The 25,813-nt window shown below is 40.2% G+C and overlaps 1 protein-coding gene across 5 annotated transcripts in view; it reads right to left on the reverse strand.

Moving 5' to 3' along the window:
* Positions 1-5,623: 5,623 nt before the first annotated feature.
* The window catches only part of LOC136838813 (EF-hand calcium-binding domain-containing protein 4B-like), a 101,070-nt gene continuing 80,880 nt past the window's right edge, over positions 5,624-25,813 (reverse strand). For all 5 annotated transcript variants that reach the window (XM_067104466.1, XM_067104429.1, XM_067104456.1 and 2 more), the window contains exons 8-19: positions 25,623-25,745; positions 24,596-24,723; positions 16,559-16,711; positions 14,394-14,454; positions 12,719-12,857; positions 11,267-11,717; positions 10,536-10,852; positions 9,917-10,217; positions 9,154-9,306; positions 8,114-8,198; positions 7,386-7,487; positions 5,624-5,864 (exon numbers count right to left, since the gene is read on the reverse strand). In XM_067104466.1, the coding sequence (XP_066960567.1) occupies positions 5,688-5,864; positions 7,386-7,487; positions 8,114-8,198; positions 9,154-9,306; positions 9,917-10,217; positions 10,536-10,852; positions 11,267-11,717; positions 12,719-12,857; positions 14,394-14,454; positions 16,559-16,711; positions 24,596-24,723; positions 25,623-25,745 (2,190 nt within the window). In that variant the 3' untranslated portion in view covers positions 5,624-5,687. The remainder of the gene's footprint in view (positions 5,865-7,385; positions 7,488-8,113; positions 8,199-9,153; positions 9,307-9,916; positions 10,218-10,535; positions 10,853-11,266; positions 11,718-12,718; positions 12,858-14,393; positions 14,455-16,558; positions 16,712-24,595; positions 24,724-25,622; positions 25,746-25,813) is intronic.

Raw genomic sequence — 25,813 nt, forward strand, 5'->3', positions numbered from 1 at the left:
TATATATATATATATATATATATATATATATATATATATATATATATATATATGTGTGTGTGTGTGTGTGTGTGTGTGCAATAATGCTATTGTTTAAATTACATTGTTATTTTCCGTACATAAAATAAATGTTCATGATAATATTTTCAATAATATTTCAATTTTCATTGTATAAATTAAAGATTTCTTGGACAAAAAAGTTGAAAATTTTACTCTTACTTGGCTACAGAAACGTAGGTTCAAGGGCCTATTCTGCTCTAACGGATCATAGACCTACTGTATACTGGACTATTTACCACTAGACTATGCGGGATGCTGTGTACGCAACGTAGTTACTTTTTACCTTTGTAAACTTGTGAGAGAGGTGCAAAATAATGAGCAGGAAGACAAGTACTGCTGATTCATTGATGAAAACTAGCTGCTTATAAAGCGGGATGCGGACGTCTGCGTAGTTCGCAGAGACCGCTGATACAAAGATTTACAGGTGACCTGAGGTCAAACTAGTTCCTTAAAAAACAGGACAGGTTCATACAGAGAACATAGTGATAAACAATGTATGACATACGAAATAAATAACTTGTTACTTGTACATAATACCTGATTGCTCAGAAAGACAACATATACACAGTTTACAATTATGGTGATAAATATATATTCTGATCGACCTTAGGTCGTGGAAAGGCACCGTAGAAAATGGGATGTTCTCCACAGAGAACGCATTGAGCAGGGACTTTACAATACTCCCTCCCCCTGCCCCCAAGACGGAGGTAACATCTGATTAAACCAGGTATCTGCTGGGGTGACGAAGGGGCCCTCTCTTTCTTGATGTCAACTGGAGAGGGTGGTCGCCTTCCCCGATGTCCTCTACAGTGGTTTGTTGGGGGCCTTTCCGTCAGGTTTCTGGGTTTTCCAGGGATGCCTTCGCCTTCTTCCTGAGACTGGGGTTGTTTGAGGGGCTGCCGTATCCTGCAGGAGATCTTGGGGTCCGCCTTCATTGCCTCCTTCCTGGAATGTTGGTTTGGGACAATCTATTGACACCCAGTCTTCCCGCCCATGGATGGATATACGGAATGCCTTCTTGTTCCTTTCCAGTACAAGGAAAGGTCCCCTGTAGGGCCTAGTCAAGGGTGGGCATACGGCGTCATCCCTGACGAAGACGTGGGTGGAGGAGGACAGCCCGGGGGGTATGAAGGGGGACATCCCGTCGGTGAATGTCTTTTGGCAGGGGGCCAACTTTCCAACTCTGTCTCAGAGCCTCTGCATTATTATGTCGTCCCTGTTCTCTGCGACAAGTTCCCCTGGGACTACCAGAGTCTCCCTGTAGACTTTTTCTGCTGAGGAGGGGTCGCCACTGGCTCTGGGGGAGGTCTTCAACCTGAGGAGGCCCCAGGGCAGCTGGTACTTCCAGTTTTTAGAGGAGCAACGAGCCATGAGGGACGCCTTCAGAGACCTGTGGAACCTTTCCATCATTCCGTTGGCTGCAGGGTTGTAGGTGGTGGTGCTGTTGTGTGTGGTCTCCATTAGACTTGCCAGGGGGGTCCACAGCTCTGACAGGAAAGCAGGTCCGCTGTCTGTTGTTATGTCATCTGAGACACCAAACCGGCTGATCCAGCTGGAGAGGAGGGCTTCCGCGCATGCACTGGAGGTGGCTTCTTCCATGGGCATAGCTTCAGGCCACTTGGTGGAGCAGTCGATGACTGATGTGTCGCAGGTGTTCCTCCCGTGATCTGGAAAAGATTAGGATATTGTCGACGTAGCAAACGCAGAAGTCCAGCTCCCCCAAGATGCTGTCCATCAACCTCTGGAAGGTCGCGCCTACGTTCCTCAGGCCAAAGGTGGAGGAGGCGAAGACATAGGACCCGAAGGGCGTGATGATGGTGGTTTTGGGGATGTCCTCTGGAGCTACTGGGGCCCGAAAATAAGATTTTAGTAGGTCCATTTTGGAGAATATCCTGGCTCCATGGAAAGAGGCCATCAGGTCCTGCATGTTGGGCAGGGGGTAGTGGTCCGGTTCTGTTGCCAGGTTCAGCCGCCTGTAGTCGCCGCAGGGCCTCCAGGTGCTGTCTTCTTTCTGCACCATGTGAAGAGGGGAAGCCCACAGGCTGGGAGCCTTTTTGCATATGCCCATCCTTTCCATCTCTGCGAAGGCCTTTTTGGCCTCCTGAAGGCGCTGCGGGGGAAGCCAGCGGAACTTTGCGTGCGTCGGGGGCCCCTTCGTCTTGATATGGTGGTATATCCCGTGTTTGGCAAGAGTCCCGGGCATCTGATGGAGCTCGGTTGGCAGACTTCTGGGAACTCCTTCAGGAGGGAACCATACTGGTGGGGAGCGATGGAATAGATGGCGGGCTCCCTGGGGCCTGCCGACAAGGGTAGGGAGTGGCAGGACTGGGTGTCCAGCAGGCGTTTGCGGCCGACGTCGACTGCCAGACTGAAGTGGGCAAGGAAATCCGCCCCCAGGAGTGGAGTCCAGACGTCCACGAAGATCAACTCCCAGCTGTACCTCCAGCCGAGGATGGAGAACGACAGGAGCTTGGTGCCATAGGAGAGGATGGGGGACCCGTTTGTGGCAGTCAGGCGGGTAGTCCAGTCTGGCGGTTGTCTGTGGTCCTTTCCTGAAGATGGAAACATTGAAAGCATGGCTCCAGTGTCGACCAACATCATTCTGCCGGAGATCGCATCGCGAATGTAGAACCGTACTGGTAAGGGGCCCCTTGGTATTTTTGTTGTTGCTGCCACAGCAGCCCGTGGGGTTGGCCGCCGCCTCCTCCGTTTTTTTGAAGGGAAGAAAGGGCAGGGGGCTTCGCACCTCCAGGCGGCTCTCCCAAACCCCCAGTGGAAGTAGCATAGCCCCGGCCCATTCCTCTTCTGCTGGTGGGACGACCTTTTCTGCTCAATGGAGTTGATGGGCTCTGTGGCGGGGTCCTCTGGCAGGAGGCAGTTGGTGGAGTGTGCAGGTGTGGTCGCCCTCTTGTCTGCCTTTGTGGAGTCCGTCAGCTGCTCCGCCAACCTGATTAGGTCCTCAACCGGCAGGGTGTACGTGTCCGTGATCTGGCCGCAGACCTCTGGCAGTAGCTGCCGTAGGAAGATCTCCCTCGACAGACTGATTTCCTTGCGTCTGTCAGTCTCAGGGAGGAGGAGGAGGTCCTAGAGGGTGTGCCACACTTCCAAGAGGTTTCCCTCTTGCCGGGGGTTGAGGGCAAGGTCGAGGGCACGGGCAGCTCTCTCGGAGACTGGCAGGGAGCAGGTCTTGACGAGAGTGGATCTCAGTTCTTGGAAGGTGGCGGGGACCGACGTCGTCATCAACCAAGGGGCGATCTTCTTATAAATCTCCTCCAGGAGGGCGTTAATAGCGATGTCCGCCTTCAACACCTCGTCAGTCAGGCCTGCTACTCTGAATTGCCCCTCAACCCTGTAGAACCAAGACGCTGCGTTCTCCATGGTGAATGGCAGCAGCCTTACATCAAGGGCCATCTTTGGTTGGTCCGCCAGGGGGGCCAACGCGTGGGGCGGCAGTACTGGTGTGGAGGTGTGCGTGGCAGGGGGTTGCGAGAGAGAGGTGTCTGCCTATGAGAGGTTCGCGGTAATTTGTACGTGGTTGGGAATGTCTCCGTCCATGCTTTCTTTGCGCTCTCACTTAGAGTGTGTGGGAACAGTCACACCAATACATGCTGGGGGAGCGTGCCATGTGGGTATGCTAATGACGCTGGCAACCTGCCGACGAGGGTCGGTTAATGCCTGAACTCCTTGTTAGAGCACTGTAGTTAGTCCGTTAGGGGCATGGATTAAGTTCATTGGGCCAAGACTTAGTCGCCGTTTGGGTTTGTTAATGGCTTCCGGGAACCACTCCGGGGTCACCACTGTGAGAGAGGTGCGAAATAATGAGCAGGAAGACAAGTACTGCTGATTCATTGATGAAAGCTAGCTGCTTATAAAGCGGGATGGGGACGTCTGCATAGTTCACAGAGACCGCTGGTGCAAAGATTTACAGGTGACCTGAGGCCAAACTAGTTCCTTAAAAAACAGGACATGTTCATACAGAGAACATAGTGATAAACAATGTCTGACATATGAAATAGATAACTTATTACATGTACATAATACCTGTTTGCTTAGAAAGACATCATATACACAGTTTACAGTTATGATGATAAATATATATTCCGCTCGACCTTAGGTCGTGGAAAGGCACCACAGAAAACGGGATGTTCTCCACAGAGAACACGTTGAGTGGGGACTTGACAAACTCGTGTTGCATAACTTGAATAACTGCTTGACATGTCTCTGGGATTATATGCCCCAAGGAACGACTAGTGGCGCGGAAGCAAAGTGCGGCCAGCAACCTCTCTCACAGTGATATTGGTTGTCTCGTACAAGTGTGCTTTTTATTTCTAGAAGAGGGGAGACCATATATAATAATTCCATGTCGGTCTGATCGTCCATTCTCGGATAATTAAACCAGTCACCAGAGTAAAGTTTCAATTCATTAATAAACAATCATGAGATAATTCATGTCTTTTCTGCAACCATAGTTTAATACAGGTTCTCCCTTTTCGCTGTTTTTTTTTTTTTAGTTTCTGCTGCAAGAGCACAGTCTATAGCGTCATCACTGAGCGGAGCTGACATGTCTTCATCCTACCAGGTTTCGGCAAACTGAAGTGAATCGGAATGTCTATGGGCAACGCGGATACTGGAGTTAGAACGGAACCTGATCCGCCGGCCGTAACGTCTATGGTTGTTTGCTATAGAATTTTGGCATACTTGCCGAGCACTGAGGCAACTAAGGCCATTCAGCGCTGAAACGGAAATTGACAGTAAAAGTTTGAAAGGTGTAACAGGAGGAAAACCTCGCAGTTGCACTATGAATCAATTGTTAGGAGAGGGTGGACAGTAAGGTGGGAGAAAGAATATGAAAGGAGATACAGAAAAAGAAATGAAAGCAGTTGCAGCTAGGGGCCGAAGGGACGCTGCAAAGACCCTTAAGCAATGCCCACACTGTACCGCGTGAGGTGCACTGATGTCTATGGGCCCTCTAAGAGGCTAGAAAGTGGATGCAGCTAGGGGACGGAGGGACGCTGCCAACACCCTAAGCGATCCCTACGGAGTACCACTTCAGTTGCACTAATTGGTCTGCCCCGACTACGGGAGTACGATGATTTTGGAGGTGAGACTTCTTTCGTCTGCCAAACTGTGGGGCCACGACCAAGGAATAAATAATGGTGTCGTGACCCAGCTCACTGAAAGTGAAGCCGATTCATTCCTTTTAGATTGTGAAACTACGGTAGAAAAATGTAATGGCATTGTTTCTGACGACGACATTAACTCACAAATTATTATACCACTGACTCTGCTTGGTTAATGGTAGGCTACTTGAATTCTATCATCACACTATTGAAGACTCTCATCTAAGAAAAGTGGGTGCAATGTTGTGATGAAATCAACAGTAAAATCTAGATGATTAAATAACCGAAACAGCAAGCATAAAAAAACCCGAACAAGCAGAGAATTCCAGACCTTTCTCTAAAACTAATTTTATTTTTGCAGAAAAATTTCCAAGTGTATTGCAATATGTAACCTATCCAAGGTGATTCTTAAACTTTTTTAAAGTCAGCAATGAAGAAACCAAAACGTAAGATAATATTTATTCACAAAAAAATAACATTTAATTGATGTTAGTCTGGAAGACAAAGTCATTGACAACATTTGCCATTCAGTCTAAGATTAGGAGTTTGGTGAAGAGTCAGTGTAGAACTGGTGTCGATGCTGTGCTCCTGGTCAGTCGTGAGAATACCCGCCAGGTGCTTCATCACTTCCATGATCCCAAAGCCCTTGGCTGCGCTGACTTCGTATAGCAGTGCGTCGTTTGCCTGGAGGAATAATAAGATAACTGATGCACGAGGACATTGTTAAGGTTTATAACTTCTAACGTAAATACAAATAGTGAATGCACGATTGCAGACGATTTCTAAAGCGATAAGAGATGCACAGTGATGTCGGGCAGAAATAACTTATAACAACAGATGCGCAATAACATAGTACAAAGAAGTTGGATAACAGATGCACAGTGACAGTCCAGAGGTAACTTCTAGAGATTACAGCAACACAATGCTTATAACTTCTAGAGACACGTTTGAGGTGCTTTTAACCAAAATAACGATGAAAGCTAATCTACAAGTAAAATGGAAAACGACAAATCAATCTGATAATTTTAAGCCATAAAACGCTCTTTACCGATTTCCTAATACCAAACTTGTGGATGGGGTCCTGCAACGATTTCATGTTGCACAGTGATCCCAGTCCTCTGAATTTAAAGGACATAATTCCGAGTGAAAATTACAGTACTTAAGGATGAAGTCTGTGTGAAAATACTTAAGTATTTGCAGGGTTGCTGTAAACAAAAATATGTTTTGAATGGCATCATTACTACTAAACATTGAAAAAGGCGTAAGTGATGACTGTTACACAGTAAATTTTACCTCGAAGTTGTTATTATCATGTGGAAATTAAGAAAAAGATAAGGCGGAGTTCAAAAGCTATCCTATCTGTATGATCAATGTTGTCTCTCTGAAATTTAGAAGCCATTTTGGCTTTCTTAAGAAATTTTGACGGCAAAAGATATAAGGATTCACGAAGTTTTACTTCCTAATAACTCTGCAGACGTTTTGATACTTACAGATTTTAGTTATTAGAGAGAATATTATAAAAGCCATCAAAGACTTGTATTGTGAATTGATTTCTGGATTTTTTTCTTATAAAGTGAAAGGACATTCCGTACAACGTCCTCAAGATGGCAACAACGTATGTTACCTCGGATCCCCAGGACCTTGTCTGTCTTAACCTGGGCATCAATCCCCTAAAGTGCCTAAAACTGTAGCAAGGTAAAGTAAAAGAAGTTGGATAGCTAGTTTGAAGGAATCTCAAGGGGTCGGACAAAAAGTTAAAGGCTGAAAACAATACACCTCGGAACCTCTAGCACTGTCTACAGTGATCCAAGGGAAGCACACCCTAAACTGTGCCTCCTACGTAATTAGATTCACATAAATAATTGGGAATGCTCAAATGGATATTAATCATCATGAAATGGAAAGGTAATGGTGCAGGTGCGGGAGGGTTGCAACCCCACGCCTCAAAACGACGTACGGCATTCACTTCTGGGAGAAACGGCGATTGCATTAATGTACTGACGTATAGTGAGCATGCTAGTTACATTCACCAGTTCAGTGGATTGTGGGAGGCACAGTGACCTCTCAACTCCTCTGTTTCCTAATATTTTGGAAGCGCCTCCAGTGAATACCTCAAAATCCGAGAGGAAATGAATAAAGTAAATCTCCTTCCAGGTGGAATTCGAAAATACATTGGTTCGAAGGTTGGTTTGGAATGTGCCTTACCTTTGCTAAGGTGTAAGCATTATCTACGGTGACTCTCCTGGATTTCTGCAGGTCTTTCTTATTGCCAATAATTGCAAGAACAAGGTTTGGGTCACCATATTCCTGAAGAGGCGAGACAAAAAATGCACGCGGGTTAATGATCTATAATGAATGATTGTTGTAATGCTATCATGTTACATTTTGACTATTATTCTAATCAGTCTTCGTGCAAATTCCAGGCCATTTTGTCTATCGTTAATGATGTGGATGTTTTTTATTATTAACTTTATTTTTTATTATTAACTTTATTTCATTTCATTCGTCTCAATCTCTCTGCTAAAATAAGTTTTATTACGACCTGGTCTCTGTTTTCGACGAAAGTTAATCATGCAGAAATTTAGATCTATCTTTGCCCTTGTGAAATATTTAATACGTAAAAATATCACGAACAAGCGCCGAATGAGTCCGCAAGCTGATGTCAAGAATCGGGTCGAACTCTAACAGTTTTGTGCGAACTGAATGGCGTGGTAGCTATAATTGAAACAGATTTTAGGAGCCTGGTGGGTGAGGCAATGGGCCACAATGCGGTCCAAAAACAAATTAATGGCTCCGGTGAATGCCTGATCATGTGGCGTAGACTATTCACCGCCTTGTTTCAATTATCAAAGCTGATATCCGTTAACGTGCTTACCTGGAGCACGATGAAGATATTTTCATTTTACTTTTTATCATAATGGTCAGAATCTTACCCGGACAGAGGAGATCCAGTCTGTGACGTGGAGGAAGGATCTTTCACAAGTGATATCGTACATCACAACCACACAGTCAGCTTTTCTGTAGAAGAAACAGTGTAAAATTATATGGAAATATATATATATATATATATATATATATATATATATATATATATATATATATATATATATATATAAATGTTGAAACTAGCAATTAATTGAAGTAAGTACTGTATGTTAGTAACAAATACATACAAATATATCAGTTCAGAAATGTTCCAAAACACCATTAATGGTAAAAATATGAAGACATTTCTCTCAATTGCCAAACACTACTTGGGTTTGACATATCCTGCGGTTGTCCAACACAGCCTGATCAGGGAGACATTTCCTTCATTTCCCATGTGCAACCAGAAGTAGACATTTCCATCATTTGTCAGAAAGTAGCCAGACAAAGACATTCTGACCCACGGTTATCAGAGGCAACCTTATCGAGGGAGACATTTTCTGTTATTATCAAACACAACCTTACGGAAACATTTCCTGTAATTGCCAGATGGAGTCTGATGGAAGTTGACATTAACCAAGATTGCAAAACACATGATGCTGACATTTTTTCTAGCTACAAGACGCAACTGATGGAGGGAGAAATTCCCCTCATTTGCCAAATCGTTCTAATTGAAAAAACCTACTGCCAAAGCGCATCCAGATGATTATAATTTTCTTGTCTGTCAGATGCAGCCTAATAGAGAAGGCCATTCCTTGCATTTGCCAAACTCCGCCTTTTGACAATTCCCACAGTTGACAAACATAACATAAAATTGTTCACAGCCAGATGCACTCTGAAGGTAGGCAACATTTCCTGTAGTTACCAAACACAATCTAACGTAGACATTTCCTGTAATTGCAAGGCGTAGCCTCATGGAGGGAGATAGTAACCATATTATTGCAAAACAATTCCTGACATTGGCAGTTCCTGTAGTTGCCAGATGCCGCCTGACAGAAGAGGAGTTTTCTTGTTGCCAAACACAACCTGGCTGCTGCTTTTCACTTACCTGTAATACTGCCTAGTTATTGCCCTGTATCTTTCCTGGCCGGCAGTGTCCCACAGTTGCAATAAAGCATTTGTTCCTCCAACGCATATGTGCATCAAACGATAATCGACGCCGACAGTAGTCGAGAAATTGCGAAATTCTCCCACGGCCGCCCTGAAAGGAAAATGGACAAAACTTGGTGTCACTACTACTTTCATTATGAAAATTCAATATGTTCATGCACTCATACGGAAAATCCCAAAAGGATAATTTAGTACCTATGCAAGTTACCGTAAAAAAAAAAAAAAAACTTTGTGTAAAAAAAGAGGAAAACTACAAATGTGAAACATAAATTCAAGAAAACATAATACATAAAAATGGATTAGAAGTAAACGGTTTGCAATGAAGTGAAAACAATCTTATATAAGGATAAGTCATACACATATCATTTACACCTAAAACTTTAAGCCCTAAGGATATTTTAGATGGTGATAAAAATACAGAAAAAATAGCAAATACGACATTTCCATTAAAGAATAATTCAGTGCAAAGTATGTTCTCGTCCATGAAAATACATTCCTGTATGAATATATGTAGACAAAAATTCTACTTTTCATATAACTTACAAGACTAAAATACATGCACTAAATACTAGGATGTCAATATACAATACACGCAAAAGCGTATCTGTTATACATATATAATAACAAAATAAGATGGAAAATGCACAAGAAATAAGAGCAGAAGGAACACGCCTTCGAAACGGCTCTAAACACTGAAACACCTGTGAATGAACGTAGTCTTGCCCACAGCTGAATCTCCTATAAATACGATCTTGAACATCCTCGTCGTGGTCACTGCAGAGAGCGGGATGATTCGAACTCCTGATGATTCCGGAGGCTCGTAGTTTGCTCGGGTGTCAAGGTCATCCTTGGTGTCTTCCATGTTGCCTGTGTCAGCCTTCCCAATTCGAGAGGAGCCACTAGTTTGGCGAAGCTTTCGGTTTTTGTTGTTCATCTTGGCTACGTGACTGCCAGAGTCACTTTGGCCAGCATCGTCGGAGGCGTTCTTCACATCCTTTTCCTCTGCCTAAATTTCGGAGTGTAATATTTTCCTTTCTTTAATATAGCACATTTATATCTTATCACATACAAATAGAACGAAAAAATGAAAGTTTCATTGGCCAAATAAATAAGCAAAGCTAAAATGCCATTAATTAACAATCTTCTGATAGGTCTTGGGATTTTATACAAACATCAGCATCTCCTGATTTCATGTTAACCTGTGAATCAAAGTTAAAATCCTGTTAGAAAAATGATAAAGGACTTGACATAATAAGAATATTTACAAAAGAATATGGTGTAAGAGAGTTAAATAGACAGATAATATGCTTATAAAAATACTTGCCAAAGGTTTGATCTCTTCATTCTTACTCTCATTATTGCCAGAGTTTGCGTTTACAAGTTTCTCCGCTTGGTAGCATTCATCGATGGCTTGTTCAGAAACTTCAATTGGGAAATCTTCAGAACTTGTGGCTGTGGACTGTGAATGCATTTGTATTACTGGTAAATAAGCGTGCGAATGATATGTATGTTGCGAAAAGACAAACGCTTGATTGATGTATGTTTGAGGAAGCAGATCAGGTTGCAGAACTGACAATTCTGGATGATGAATTATGGTAGTAGAATGGAGAAAGTTGGAAGGGTGCAGAGGCTGTTCCCTGAAACATATCAGAACAAATTAATATAAATACTTTTTCTCTTCTGTGTCTTTATAAACAGAAGACTGACACTTGTCTGTTTACAGAACCCAACGAAATTTTGTCTGGTTAATTAAGTTTGGGCACCACAAGTTGTTAGATTTAAAAACCAAATTCATGAATCTTAAGTTAAATACACATGACAGTATAAAAAAGAAGCGAGTCGTCCCACTTAGAAACTATCTAAAAAGGTAAATAGCCTACATGCAAAAATCACATTTGTCCGGAAACAAGACTTACTTACCTCATAGTAATCCTAATTTAGCAATTCTATAAGAATAGGAAAACGTACATTTCTTTAGGCATCTGATATTGTCACACATGTTATTCATTTTTAAGCGCAATTTGCAACAGCTACAGTATAACATAATTTACCTCTGGCAGTTGCAAACCCTCATGATGTCGGGTGTCTTAGGTTTTTTGAGGCAGCTTTTAGGCTTGCCATTTTGTCCCTTTGTCAAATAGTCGTTGTTGGCCTCTCTTGGATGTTCCCCAGGTTCCTCGTTGTTGCCCTTTGAAGGACGTTCCCTGGTTTCCCTCGTGGGAATGGTAGAATCCTCATTTGCTGGTTGATCGTTACGTTCGTCCGTAAGGTGGTCATTGTGTTTTGTCGAGGAATAGTCTTGCTGTTGCAAGCTAATCTCATCTGATTCTTCAGCTGGCATGATAATGCCAGGAGAGCCATTTGAGCGAGAGGCGTCCATGCTTGCTTTGCAGGAGAATTCATCCAACTGCTGCTCTTTAGTGAGGGAAAGCGTCGGTGAAGTTTGTGTGATGGAGTCTGTCCTTCGAAGTGGCACCCTTGGTTCTGCATTGTTGCCACTCTCTGTGAATATACAGCTTGTATAATTTCCGAATGTAATATTGATAATAATTAATTAGACCGAAGTTATATACGAAAGAAAAGTTATACCAACTCTGGTGCAACTGTATTGCTATACAGACATGAATCATGGAATGACAGTGAAACATCTAAAAGAGTTTGTTGATTTGAGACCAAAACTTTAAGAAGAAAGTGAGTCGGAGAGCAGGGTAGAGACAAAAATCAAACGATAAGGGAAATTACGGAAGATCCATACATAGAAGAGCTAATATTAAAAGGGAGATGACAAAAGCTTGGAGAGTTAGAAACTGTTATACAGGGGAAACTACAAAAGATCCATAAGATGAGCTAATGATATAAGGGCGATAGCGATGGTTTGGACATGTGCATCACATGCTCATTCCCCGGGAGAATACCAGGTGAGAGTGTCAACTGGGCTCCTGCGGCCACCAGAAGAGTTGGAAGACCCCTACCTATTTGAATGAGAATTATGTGAAGGGAGGCTGGGGGAGGAGTGGGAATTTCAAAAAGGTAAAACACGTGAAAGACATGAATGGCAGAATTTCATAGTTTTTTTTTTTTTGAGTCATGCGGTGTTGGAGGATAATAATAATAATAATAATAATAATAATAATAATAATAATAATAATAATAATAATAATAATAATAATAATAATGCCCTCCAATAGTTGTCCTAAGTTGTCTCCATCGGTACACATACACTGTTGATATAATAATAATAATAATAATAATAATAATAATAATAATAATAATAATAATAATAATAATGCCTTTCCATAGTTGTAAATAGTAATCTCCATCTGTACACATACACTGTTGATATAATGATAATAATAATGCCTTCTTATAGTTGTCAATAGTAATCTCCATCTGTACACATACACTGTTTATATAATAATAATAATAATAATAATAATAATAATAATAATAATAATAATAATAATAATAATAATAATAATAATAATCGATAGGTTGGTTCTCACCTGAAGAATCGCAGTCGTTCTTTTCTGAGGACATGCACAGGCAAGGATGTTGCAGCAGTTCCTGCAGGATACTAGGTTCTGTAGGAGGAGGTGTCATCAAAGGGAACAGATGACTGTCCTTTGCGGTCACGGGCGAATTCTGATGGAAAATAAAGTATACGTCTGACTGGTTGCTCTAAAGTTAAGCATACCTTAGTTTAACCAGACCACTGAGCTGATTAACAGCTCTCCTAGGGCTGGCCCAAAGGATTAGACTTATTTTACGTGGCTAAGAACCAATTAGTTACTTAGCAACAGGACCTACAGCTTATTGTGGAATCCGAACCACATTATACCGAGAAATGAATTTCTATCACCAGAAATAAATTCCTCTAATTTTTCACTGTCCGATCTGAGAATCGAACGCGGGCCTAGGAGAGTACTAGCCGAGTACGATATCGACCAATCCAATGAGGAACTAATGGTTCCCCTAATGGATTGTTGGCTCCTAAACGACTATGAAAGCCATTGATTGTGTGTGTGTGTGTGTGCGTGTGTGTGTGTGTGTATATATATACTGTATATATACATATATATGATATATACAAATTATACATACATAAATATATATATATATATATATATATATATATATATATATATATATATATATATATATATATATATATATATATGAGCGTCTTTAGGCTTAAAACCTCCACGACTGTTACAGAAAACTCATCAGCAGCGCATCGAACTCTCATGCACATGACACCACTCCCACGCCTTTCCCTGGTGCGCACTCTGGCGCTTCCTGGATAGTATGACCTTTCCTTTCCAGTAAGTCTTTTCCCGCCATCTAAGAAGCCCCCCCTCTCTCCTAATCCTTCCGATTCACTCTTTCAATAGGATCGCAAAATCTCGAAACACTGATTCATCTTCTCATCTGTGCTATAACACAAACATTTTCACTACTGCGTATCTAGTTCTTCGTTGGACGAGTCGGTAGAGTTCTCGGCTAGCATTGTGCTAGGCCCGAGTTCGATTCTCCGGCCGGCCAATGAAGAATGAGAGGAATTTATTTCTGGTGATAGAAATTCATTTCTCCGTATAGTGTGGTTCGGACTCCATAATAAGCTGTAGGTCCCTTTGCTAGGTAACCAATTGATTCTTAGCCACGTAAAATAAGTCTAATCCTTTGGGCCAGCCCTAGGAGAGCTGTTAATCAGCTCAGTTGTCTGGTTAAACTAAGGTATACTGAAATACTACGTATCTACGCATTTCTTACTCTTTCAAATATTCTTAATTCACTTCAGCTACACAAACATTTCATCTGAATTTCTTCAAACTTTTCCTTCAATCGTATTCAACATACACGCTTCACATCTAGAAGGATAAGAGAAATGTCTTCGTAGGTTGGTTTCCTTGTCTCTTTACAGAATATAATTAATCACTACTGCTTTTGTTTTTACTTCTGTAACTAATCTATCGACAATTACTATTGCTCTCGCTACAAATAATCTTAGCAGTAGTATAATTTCCGCCCTTTTTCTAGTAAAAATGTTTCATTTCTCAAATTAGATCCGCGTCCTATATGAAGTCAAAGGTCTGTCGCTTCATCTCCCTCGTTTATTTCCAGGAATGGACTATTTACGCATCCAGTAAACTCGGAATGAAAAAGAAACGAATTATTTACCTCAAAATAAGTTTCATCATACTCGAAGTCAGTCGGGGACTGAGGCTCGTCCGGGAGTGTCCTGGAAAAATAAAAAATAAATGAACATAAAATAATAATAATAATAATAATAATAATAATAATAATAATAATAATAATAATAATAATAATAATAATAATAATAATACACAGAACTCGGGTAATTATGTAAAGCAACTTCGGTCATTAATCGTTAAGGTATTCAGTAATGACCTGATGTTATATATAGGTCAAACTTGGGATTAGCGTAAAATAAGTTCTATCTATGCTAAAACCGATATTTTAATCACTTTCAGTAGCTGCATGCAATATCTGAATATACACTGAACCTTGGAAACCCTATCAAATCTCAAGTCTCGGGGTCTGAAATCAAAGAACGTCACACACAGTTTGGAAGAGTACCATCCATTTTGAAATGCAGTGAGTCATTATTTGAAACGAAAACTGTGCATATTACCGTAATCTTGTTTTTGGAAAAGGACATTGATGTTATAAAATACACTCCAGTTTAACTGCAAGATAAAATATCCATGATTGTTATTATAACTAATTTTCTTAAGATCTTTCTAACAACACATAATGTATATTAAGTAAATCCTTAAACCAGATTACAGGTAAACTTTCTATTTATTCTTTGCCTATTTCTTTGATTAGTTTCCCGTATCATTTCACAGCCTCAAGTCAGATATTTAAAGCGAAAAATATATCTAAATTACTTAACAAAAAAACATTAGTTAAAGTGTAGAAATCGAAGACCGAGATCTCTCCAAATCATTACTTGCAAATCTGACCCAATTACTACAGAATGGTAATTAACTTGCTTGAGCCTTGTGGGTAGTAGTTTGTTTTATAAAATACACACACAATTTTTTGCCCATGACACAATAGAAATTCTTCTATAATTAGGAGTTTACCTCATTTATTCTTGAAAATTCAACACTAGTATTAAAATGGGCTGTTAAAATTACTTATCTTTTGCTGCAAAAGATAAGTAAATTTTAACAACCCATTTTAACATTGATGTTTAATTTTTATGAATAAATAAGGCAAAATCCTAATTACAGAAGGTTTTTCTTTTGATGTTAGGATATAGGTACTGCTTGTTGGCAGAAAAAGGTGTTTGACCTTGAAAAGCAACTCAGTTTCTCTTGTACGGGTGTTAAATGGTGTTAGTCAGGGGTCACTGCTTTTCCACTAGGTGATGAGAAGGAAAAGAAAGGAAATAATAAATAATAATAATAATAATAATAATAATAATAATAATAATAATAATATCTCGGAAGAAGGCTCTCTCTCAAACAAACTTCATTGATTTGAGAGACTGAGAAACTACAAGGCAAACTCAACGGCATTCAGGTGGCCATTCTGTTCAATACGTTCAATGAAATAATAATAATAATAATAATAATAATAATAATAATAATAATAATAATAATAATAATAAGTACAAAACATGACCCTTCTTCCTATGGAATGTGGCAAAAAATTAAGATAATTCTAACCCATGGGCATTTTTGTGACCTTGGCAGTCCAAGCCACAATTGTGTCCTCGAGTTTGCCGTTATCATATTGTAAAGGAAGGTACCAAGAAAGACATGGGCGGTTATCCTTCTTGTGTGGAGGCAAGGAGATGGGTAGAAAAGCTAGATATGCAAAGCCATAACTTGTGTAAAAAATTAGAAATCCACTATTATGAGCCGGTTTCATACGATGAAATGTCTACTTAATAAAGGTTATGGTAATGTGTAGTCCAATAATTATGTATTTTTCTTTTCATAAAGGTAAATTCTGGGCCAAGCTATCAGGCTTTTTTTTTTTTACAGTTTTTCTTGAAGTGTATTTGAAAACTCCCACGATATCAAAATATGAAATGTCAAAGACGATTACACACTTGAGTTCTTATGCCTTTGAAAAACAATAGATTATCAGAGGTATATTGCGGTTAATAACTTTTAAAATCTCAACAAATACTTCACAGTTTTAAATGCTCATTGGTATTGCTTCTGTTATAAAACAAATATTATCCGTAACTGATCTTAGCTTAGATTGTGTTAATGAATGTTATCGTATGATTAAGCAAAATATTTCCACGACAGACTATGAATCAGGAGATGTGGGGAATTGCTGAAGTTTCGTATATACCTTACCTTTCTTTTCCCTCGTAAACAGGCAACGGAAGAGTTTTCGGAGGGATTGGTTTCTCCGTTGCAATGTCAGCCGTGGATTCAAAGGTTACTGTATTTCTTTTGGGGAGGATTGGGGCGCTGGCTGTAAGCTGCTCCTGGTAAAGGGACTTCGATCTGAAAGCATGCAGAAAATGTCTCTGAGGTTCGGAGTTTTACTTCGTAGCAGTAAACCTTATCCACCTTTAAGCCTTCTTTGTATGTATGTATGTATGTATGTATGTATGTATGTATGTCTGTATGTATGTATGTATCACTCTACCTATCTATCCTTTGCTTTGCTAAAGAGGAGAAAACGCGATTGAGACGGAGAGGATGAGTCCTCTATTCTAGCTTTTTCCTCCATCTCTCTCTAACACGTACACACATTCATTGTACCAATTATGATGAAAAGTCAACGTAGAGGAATAAAGCACCTGTCAGTATGAGGGATTAAGTAACAGAGAGCTGGACTGCATTTCCACAGGTAAACCATTTCCAACGTCTTGCCAGTTTTTTTTTTTTTTTTGTCAATCTTTGGGAAAGTTACGACTAGGAAAACAACGAGAGTTACAGCAAACAGGAAACGGAACACTTTCTACACCTAAACAGGACGACAATGTCATTCCCGTGATTCTTCGGAAAATAAGCAAAATGTCAAAGGCGACACGTTGTTTGGAAACACTGTTGTGATGCCGTATGGTTATTTATATCATAAATAGAAAGAAAAATCCGGAAAATGAATGCGTGCGTAGTCGTACTTGTGCCAACGGTTATTTTCACGCAAGTAAGGCTCATCTCCTGGCTTTCTTTTGCACCTTTCCTAGAATAGATGACAGGTCTATCATCTAGGATGCGACTTTCCTCGTTGGACGAGTTGGTAGAGTTCTCGGCTAGCGCTCTGCTAGGCCCGAGTTCGAGTCTCCGACCGGCCAATGAAGAATGAGAGGAATTTATTTCTGGTGATAGAAATTCATTTCTCGGTATAATGTGGTTCGGATTCCACAATAAGCTGTAGGGCCCGTTGCTAGGTAACCAATTGGTTCTTAGCCATGTAAAATAAGTCTAATCCTTCGGGCTAGCCCTAGGAGAGCTGTTAATCAGCTCAGTGGTCTGATTAAACTAAGGTATACTTAACTTTATCTCGGGTGGTTAGCCCGGCACAAAGGTCCACTCCAGACCTCTAATTACCTTGATCACCTTAGCACACTTACAGCCTATGTTTTGGGTAGACCCCGTAGTGACTGAAGGCAGGCTAAATCTAATCCGAAAAACCATCCAACCATCTTTCGTCTCAGTTGGTTGGATGACCCAAAGGTCCACACAAGGACTTTAGGTTACTTCAAGATCTTACCATCACTTACGAGTCGCTATTTTGCAAGAGATCGAGCTGGCGTAAAGACGCTCTGTCTAAACCAACAAAACAACTGACGCTTTAGTTCTCAGGATTACTAAGCAATCTTGGAATATCTATAAGGACTCTCTTTTCATCATCCCCTTTTTCTTTTATAAAAATTAACTCTTCAAAAAAAAAAAAAAAAATCTAAAAAATCAATGTGAAATGTAGCATTATGCATTGTTATTCAAACGACCTTTTTACTCAGTTATAAAAAGAAAGTGGACAGAAAGACGAGAAAAACAGAACACAGCAAGAAAGTTAGTTAGTTATAAATGATTTGTTTAACCAGACCTTAAAAAATAGACTTGTGGATTAGGTAAGGAAATTTCTTCCAGGAAATTCCCGTTTATTCTGGCGAGAAACCACCGGTACTTTGATTCTGGGGTTATAAAGGGCAATCCAGTTTCCTTCAGCCTGGGAATATCGATGAGGAAAGGCTACTTTCATCACTCTTCCAGTTTCGTATGTGGAATATTGCTAATATGTTCTTGACAGAAATACTTTCTCCCCTCCCCCTCTCTCTCTTTGCCATGGTGCATAAGTCCTTGTTTAGAAGCTACCATCGACCTTTGCTTATAAAGAAAAATGAAACAGGAATTTAAATAAATATAAAGGTTGTCTCTCTTTCTGACAAGGATCTTCTTGTGACTGACATAGAGTTTAGGACACTAAAAGGATGGATGCCAGAGGCTTCCATGAGTGGAAGAATCTCACTCCGCCCGCTTCTCAGGCCTCGTTGTGCCCCATAGCTGTTCACACAAGACTTCTGGAGTATATTGCAAGCTTTTCAGGATTGAATCTGATGTGGGGATACTAAAAGCAATATTTTTTAACAAGTTTTATTTTTGCTTGACTTCATTCTTTTTTTTTCTCCTTATTTCCACCAGTTCTTCGTCTTCTGTGCTTAAAAAAATCAGTCTGATGAGTTCTTCCTCACCTTCTCCTCAAACATTTTCATATCCCTCTCCTTTTCTGTATTTTCCCTGCTCTTGTCCTGCACCAAGAAGGGTGTTCACTGAAATACTTCAACATCTTTGTCACTCTTATTCTTTTTCTTCTTGTTTCTTTCAGTGGCCGAGCAATATTTGGGCTATATATATTATCAGATACTCCTATATTGCTATTTCTTTTGCTTCAGTTTTTAAAAGGAGAATTGAAAGGGAATGAGCCAACCATACATGTGTTCAAAATAATCGTTATACGTCCACTCAGAACGTCCTATCTACGTCTGCTCGAGGCAGAGTGGCAACTCTCACACCTCTTCGTAGAGATTAAGAGTCCTCGAACTCTTTGTTGAACAAGGAATCCTCGAACTGCCAAGTTCAGCGACTATTTCTTCCATTTTTGCGAAGGTTTGGTATACTATCACTACATTCGTTTCCCCGCCAACCCGAATTACTTGACGTTTTTCATCTTAAAAGGAGCCACACTTTTTCCCTTTCTTTGTGGCCTCTGCTTGATTATGCAGTGGGAATTTCTGCTATAACACGACCTTTATACTGAAAATATTATACATAGCAATTAGAGTTAGAGCTCATTAATTCTCTTTATGTTTCTAGCATCATAGTTCGACAGATACGTGTACGCATAAGCTAAGCTGGACTTATCTCTCTTTATGGTACGGGGTGTTAATGGCCTCTGCAACAGGAGTAAAAGGGTCAGTTGTGTTCTCCATCTGGACGCAAAGAAATCATTCCTGTCAGATTTAAGCGGAATGTTGTGTGATATATCACGAAAACCAGTCAAGCAGACGATCGCAGATAAGGAAAGAACCCTTACATTAACATTATCCCAGAAATATTTAGAGAAGTATTGAACTAAAGATGCTTAGACCCATCCCCAGCATCTTGGCACAACGTCTGCCGGTTTGAAATATTTGTATAGAGCCTTCCAGATACACACATTATATATATATATATATATATATATATATATATATATATATATATATATATATATATATATATATATATATATATGTATACATACACACACACACGCACATATATATATATATATCACTAAGTCCACGTCGGAAGGTGAGTGAAAACCGGTACTTTGAACAATTACTTTCTACATTTTCAAGTTCACACTGAATACAAAAGAAGTTGACAGATTTACATACAAAAACAGAAGGTGGGGGCTGGGTTACAGTTTGTTAGTCTGGGCAGCATGTTCTTTAAACAAGAAAGACAGGGACAAAGGATCAAGGGATAATCCAGGGTGGAGATTAACATTCCTGGTGGAAGTAGCTTCAATGAACACAGTCTCTAGCAGATTTCTTTTCTGATGGTTGTTAACCTTGCAGATAACCGTTGACTTATCCCAGTTCATCGTATGGCCTGTCTTAAACCAATGATCCACAATGCCATTATTTGATAAGCCTCTTGAAATGGCACATTTGTGTTGGGAGCTTCTTACTTTTAGTCCTTTTGATGTTTGACCAATATAAATCTTATTACATTCTTTGCAAGGAATACTATATACAATGTTGTTTGAATTGGGTAGGCTATTCTTAACTAGTTTATTTCTCAAAATATTATTATATATTCAAATACTAAGTTAATATCAATAGTTTTTAAAATGGGCACTGCAGGAATTAAATCAGGATGAAATGGTAAACAGAGATCATTCTTAAGTTCTTTGTTAACACTGGTTGGGTTTTAATATGTCTTTTTTGCCTTATTTTTACAAAGTTCTAAAAAATATTGGGGGGGGTAGCATAATGAATATCCTATTTTATCAATAATCTTAAACTCCTCTTCCAAAAATTCAGGACTACAAATTCTAAGATCAAATAATGGCATTGTGGATCATTGGCTTAAGAGAGGCCATACGAAGAACTGGAATAAGGCAACGATTATCTACAAGGTCAACGACCATCGGAAAAGAAATCTGCTAGAGACTGTGTTCATTGAAGCTACTTCCACCAGGGATGTTAATCTCCACCCTGGATTATCCCTTGATTCTTTGTCCCTGTCTTTTTTGTTTAAAGAACATGCTGCCCAGATTAAACAAACAGTAACCCAGCCCCCACCTTCTGTTTTTGTATGTAAATCTGTCAGCTTCTTTTGTATTCAGTGTGAACTTGAAGATGTACAATAAACTACGAAAGTACTTGTTCAAAGTCCCGGTTTTCACTCACCTTCCAACGTGATATTCTCAAGCACATGTTCCTCCATGCTGCCATATATATATATATATATATATATATATATATATATATATATATATATATATATATATATATATATATATAATGAAAAGGATCCCATAAAAATGCCAAAAGGCAGAAAGTTAATGCTGTATATTTCAGAGAGCAGCTGTCTCCCTCTACAGGCAGGTAATGAATGAAATAAGAGTTACAGAAAAGCAGTATTTATATCCAGAGATCCAGAGGTCAGCCATTACGTCACTCTAGTTGACAATTTCCCCTCAGTCTTCTTAATCGCTGGTTAGAGGAAGATTTTATCCATAATATCTAAGTCCCAAGCTCCTTTTGAGAGGTTCATCGTGTTTCTTTGTTTAATCAGTGCTGATTCTACCATCTGACTTTTGAACCAACAATTGCTGCTATAAAGAAAATGTGACAAATTCCAGTTTACTCTGTGGTTATGGTTATTTATGTGGTTAAAAATAGCTGAGCTCTTTTCCAAGACATGACTGCTTCCTGTTTGCTCGAAGATGTCATCACCTATCAGTTACTGTTGTCAATGCTTCATGGACAATTAGCGATTCAATGATAACTCCTTCCTGTGGAAACGAAATCACATGGTTCCATGCCTTTGTAGCATGGTGCAATATTCAGTCCACATTGCATCAGAAAATTTGTCCTAGAAACTTCTATAGCTTGATCGAAATGGGCGTTATTAAGGAACCAATCAGTATGCAGAAAATAAAAAGCTCCTTATATGGGAATGACGATTGTCTGTCGTCATTAGCTCCGCCCATACAGTGGTATATAAGCTTCCAGAAGAGACTGCCCAAGACAGATAGAGGCAGACAGAGACAGAGAGGGCAATCAGAGGTCTGACACAGCAAGGTTCCGACGGGAGTATCCCCCTCAGATGACTTTTATTCTTATCTCCATAAAAATCTTGTCTTGCCCGAGACAAAGAGAAGCAGCCAGCCCTCCCTGCCTGGAACAAGGTGAAGTTGCAAACCCTACTTACCAGAAACAAAGAGAAGCAGGCAGCCCTTCCTGCTTGTGATGAGAAGCCTCTATGCCTTCCATGTCTGAGACAAGGTGAAGCAACGAGCCCTACATACCAGTGACGAAGAGTAGTCAGCCCTTCCTGTCTGTGACAAGGAGAAGTAGTCAGCACTTCCTGCCTGTGCGAAGGAGAAGTCACCAAGCCCTTCCTGCCTGTAGCGAGGAGGAGTCGCCAACCCTGCCTGCCCTCCAATTGCACAATCTCCGGATTCTTGGAGAAACAACATTTGCTGCCCCATCCTGAAGACCTCCCTTTTGTGACGTCTTTGGTGTTGTGGTCACCGTGCCTGCTTCATCTCTTCAGCTGAAGCTCCAGTCGTCCTTCTGTGACGTCTTCAAGCCTAAAGCCACCGCGCCAGCATCGTCTCTTCAGCTGAACCCCCAGCCACAAAGGATAACTCGCCATTTAAGTATTATATAATTGCTCCGCCTTCCAACCTGTTCCCTCTATCTATAACTGCTTTGATTTATTTTGTAGTGTCACATTGAATGAAAGCAAAAGGGGTAGTAACATTCCGTTTTCTTCCTAAATAGGTTTGTGAATAAATGTGTTGTAGTGTTGTGAGAGATTCTTTTTATATTTATTCCCATATTTCAGTTGCTGGTGTTGAATCCTTATTGTTTAGAGTTTGAAAGACTCTGCAACGATTCATGGAGTCGTAACACTTACTGAATGTTTATGTTGTATTAATCTCTGGGGGAGTGATTTACCTGAAAACCGATGCAGGATTGGTCACAGTCGAGGCAAGGGTTTTCATATACTCCTGCGTCTTTGGGGACTGGCTTTTGTTGGACATTAAGCAGGAATTTGGCTAAGGTATTTAGGTAGGTAAAAGCAAAAGAGTTAGAGTTTCCAAGTGTCTGTGTCAACGTCTTAATCCTATCCAGGTGTGGGATTTGATTTTAGTACTGGGGGTCTCTCTAGTCTTGTTTTGAGGGGGACGGTAGAAGATTATGTTAGCTTTATGGATCGCTTTCTCAGTTATATGGTCAGGGTACTTTAAAGATGACAGCTGCTTACGGATTAGTTCAGTTTCCTTTTCCAGGAAATCTTTAAAGTACCCTGACCATATAACTGAGAAGGCAATCCATAAAGCCACCATAATCTTCTACTGTCCCCTTCAAAGCAAGACTAGAGAGACGCCAACAATAAAATCAAAATCCCATACCTGGACAGGATTAAGACATTGACACAGACATTTGGAAATTTTAACCCTTTTGGTTTTACCTACCCAAATACCTCAGCCAAATCTCACCTTAATGTCCAACAAAAGCCAGTCCCCAAAGACACAAGCGTATAAGAAATCCCTTGCCTCGACTGTAACCAATCCTACATCGGTTTTACAGGTAAATCACTCCCCCACAGATTAAATCAAAAGAAGCGTTCAGTAAGGTATGGCCAACAGAGCCTAGCTATTTTTAACCACATAAATAACCATAATCACAGAATAAACTGGAATTTGTCACGTATAATTTATAGCAGCAATTGTCGGTTCAAAAGCCAGATGGTAAAATCAGCATTGATTAAACAAAGAAATACGATAAACCTCTGAAAAGGAGCTTGGGACTCAGATATTATAGATAAAATCTTCCTCCGACCAGCGATTAAGAAGATTAAGGAGAAAATGTCAACTGGAGTGACGTAACGGCTGACCTCTGGATCTCTGGGTATAAATGCCGCTTTTCTGTAACTCTTGCTTCATTCATTACCTGTCTGTAGAGGGAGACAGTTGTTCTCCGAAATATATAGCACTGACTTTTTTCCTTTTGGCATTTTTATGGGCTTCTTTAATTAGATGGAATTCTGTTTTAACAGAAAATATTTCACAGTCACACACACATATATATCTGTATATGTATATATATATATATATATATATATATATATATATATATATATATATATATATATATATATATATATATATATATATGTGTGTGTGTATATATATATATATATATATATATATATATATATTGTATATGTTACAGTAAGACTGTGAAACCAGGGATTTCAGAAATTTTCGGGGAATTCGTGAAATCACCAATTCACTTGGGGACATTTGATCCCGAGGGGCTAGTACTAAAATGGCGAAACAGTGATTCATCCATACTGTTTTGCCGTGTTTAGTACTAGCCTCTCGGGGATCAAATGTCCCTAAGTGCATCTGATCACATTTGATCACTGAGGGGCTAGTACTAAACACGGCGAAACATTGTAGATGAATTACTGTTTAGCCGTGTTTAGCACTAGCCCCTCGGGGATCAAATGTACCAAACTGAATCGGTGATTTCACGAATTCCCTGAAAATTACAGGGATTTCGTAAAACCCCTGGTTCCACAATCTTACTGCAACATATATACATATAGTATCAAGAATGAAAAGAACGATGACCCCAGTACACGTACTTGCTTTGTTCATTTGTTGTGGATGACCCAGATTGGTCATGTTCATCTCTTAGCTCAGTGTTTATGGTCCTGAGGAGGTCAAGTTGGGTCACCAGACTCTCCCTTTCCAGGGCGATGCCTTCGCTGACCTTGTCAAAGATACAATTCAGATTAGTTGACGATTTCCAAAAGGAAGAAAAAATGTGATGTAAAACGTGGGACTTTTAATTTTTGAGGTTTGAGATTATACTTTAATTTTTTGGGATCATCTGGAACGGGGGAAATATGCAGTTTTCTGTTTATCATATTCGTAAGATAAAAAAAAATGAGCTTTCTCGATAACGGGTCACTTACATCAGTCACCTGACATCCAAGAAATAGGTCGTTTCATTTCGACATAGATAAATGAAAACATCACATTTTTCACACCGAGACAAGAATACTTTCATATCAGCATCGATAAATGAAAGACTAAATATCTTTACACTTGGGTTCATTAGTTTCACTAATACTTCAATTAATACCAACTTATCCACTTTTAGTTTTCTGTAAAAGAAAACTACTGAGATGGCTATTTGTCTGTCCGTCCGCACTTTTTCTATCCGCCCTCAGATCTCAAAAACTACCGAGGCTAGAGGGCTGCAAATAGGTATGTTGATCACCCACCCTCCAATCTTCAAACATATCAAATTGCAGCCTTCTAGCCTCAGTAGTTTTTATTTTATTTAATGTTAAACTTAGCCATAATCGTGCGTCTGGCATCGCTATAGGTGTCAACAATACAGGCCATCACCGGGCCGTGGCTGAAAGTTTCATGGGCTGCAGATGAGAGTTTCATGGGCTGTGGCTGAGAGTTTCATGCAACATTATACTCTGTACAGAAAACTCGAATGCGCCGAAGAAACTTCGGCGCATTTTTTACTTGTTTTATACTGGACCCACTTAGAGTAGTGACCTGACATGTCAGAAATCAGTAATTTTGCTCGATGACTGAAATGGCTGACATGTCAGATGACAGCACCAAAATAATCAGTGAAGCAAAACTGACCTTCAGCGCCTGCTGCGCCCTCCGACGTTTCTCGTCCTTGATGCTCCTCCTCAGATGGTCAAGGGTGGACGCCAGCTCTTCGGCCTCTTTCTCCTTCAGGGAATACTCTTCCTCGAGTTTGCTCTGCCCAGGGAGGAAGATGGAAGAGGCAAAATGGAGTGAAACCGGAAGACAGGGAAAAGAATTAACAC

Source organism: Macrobrachium rosenbergii, chromosome 1 (genome assembly GCF_040412425.1).
Source record: "Macrobrachium rosenbergii isolate ZJJX-2024 chromosome 1, ASM4041242v1, whole genome shotgun sequence".
In the NCBI taxonomy this organism is placed as follows: domain Eukaryota; kingdom Metazoa; phylum Arthropoda; class Malacostraca; order Decapoda; family Palaemonidae; genus Macrobrachium; species Macrobrachium rosenbergii.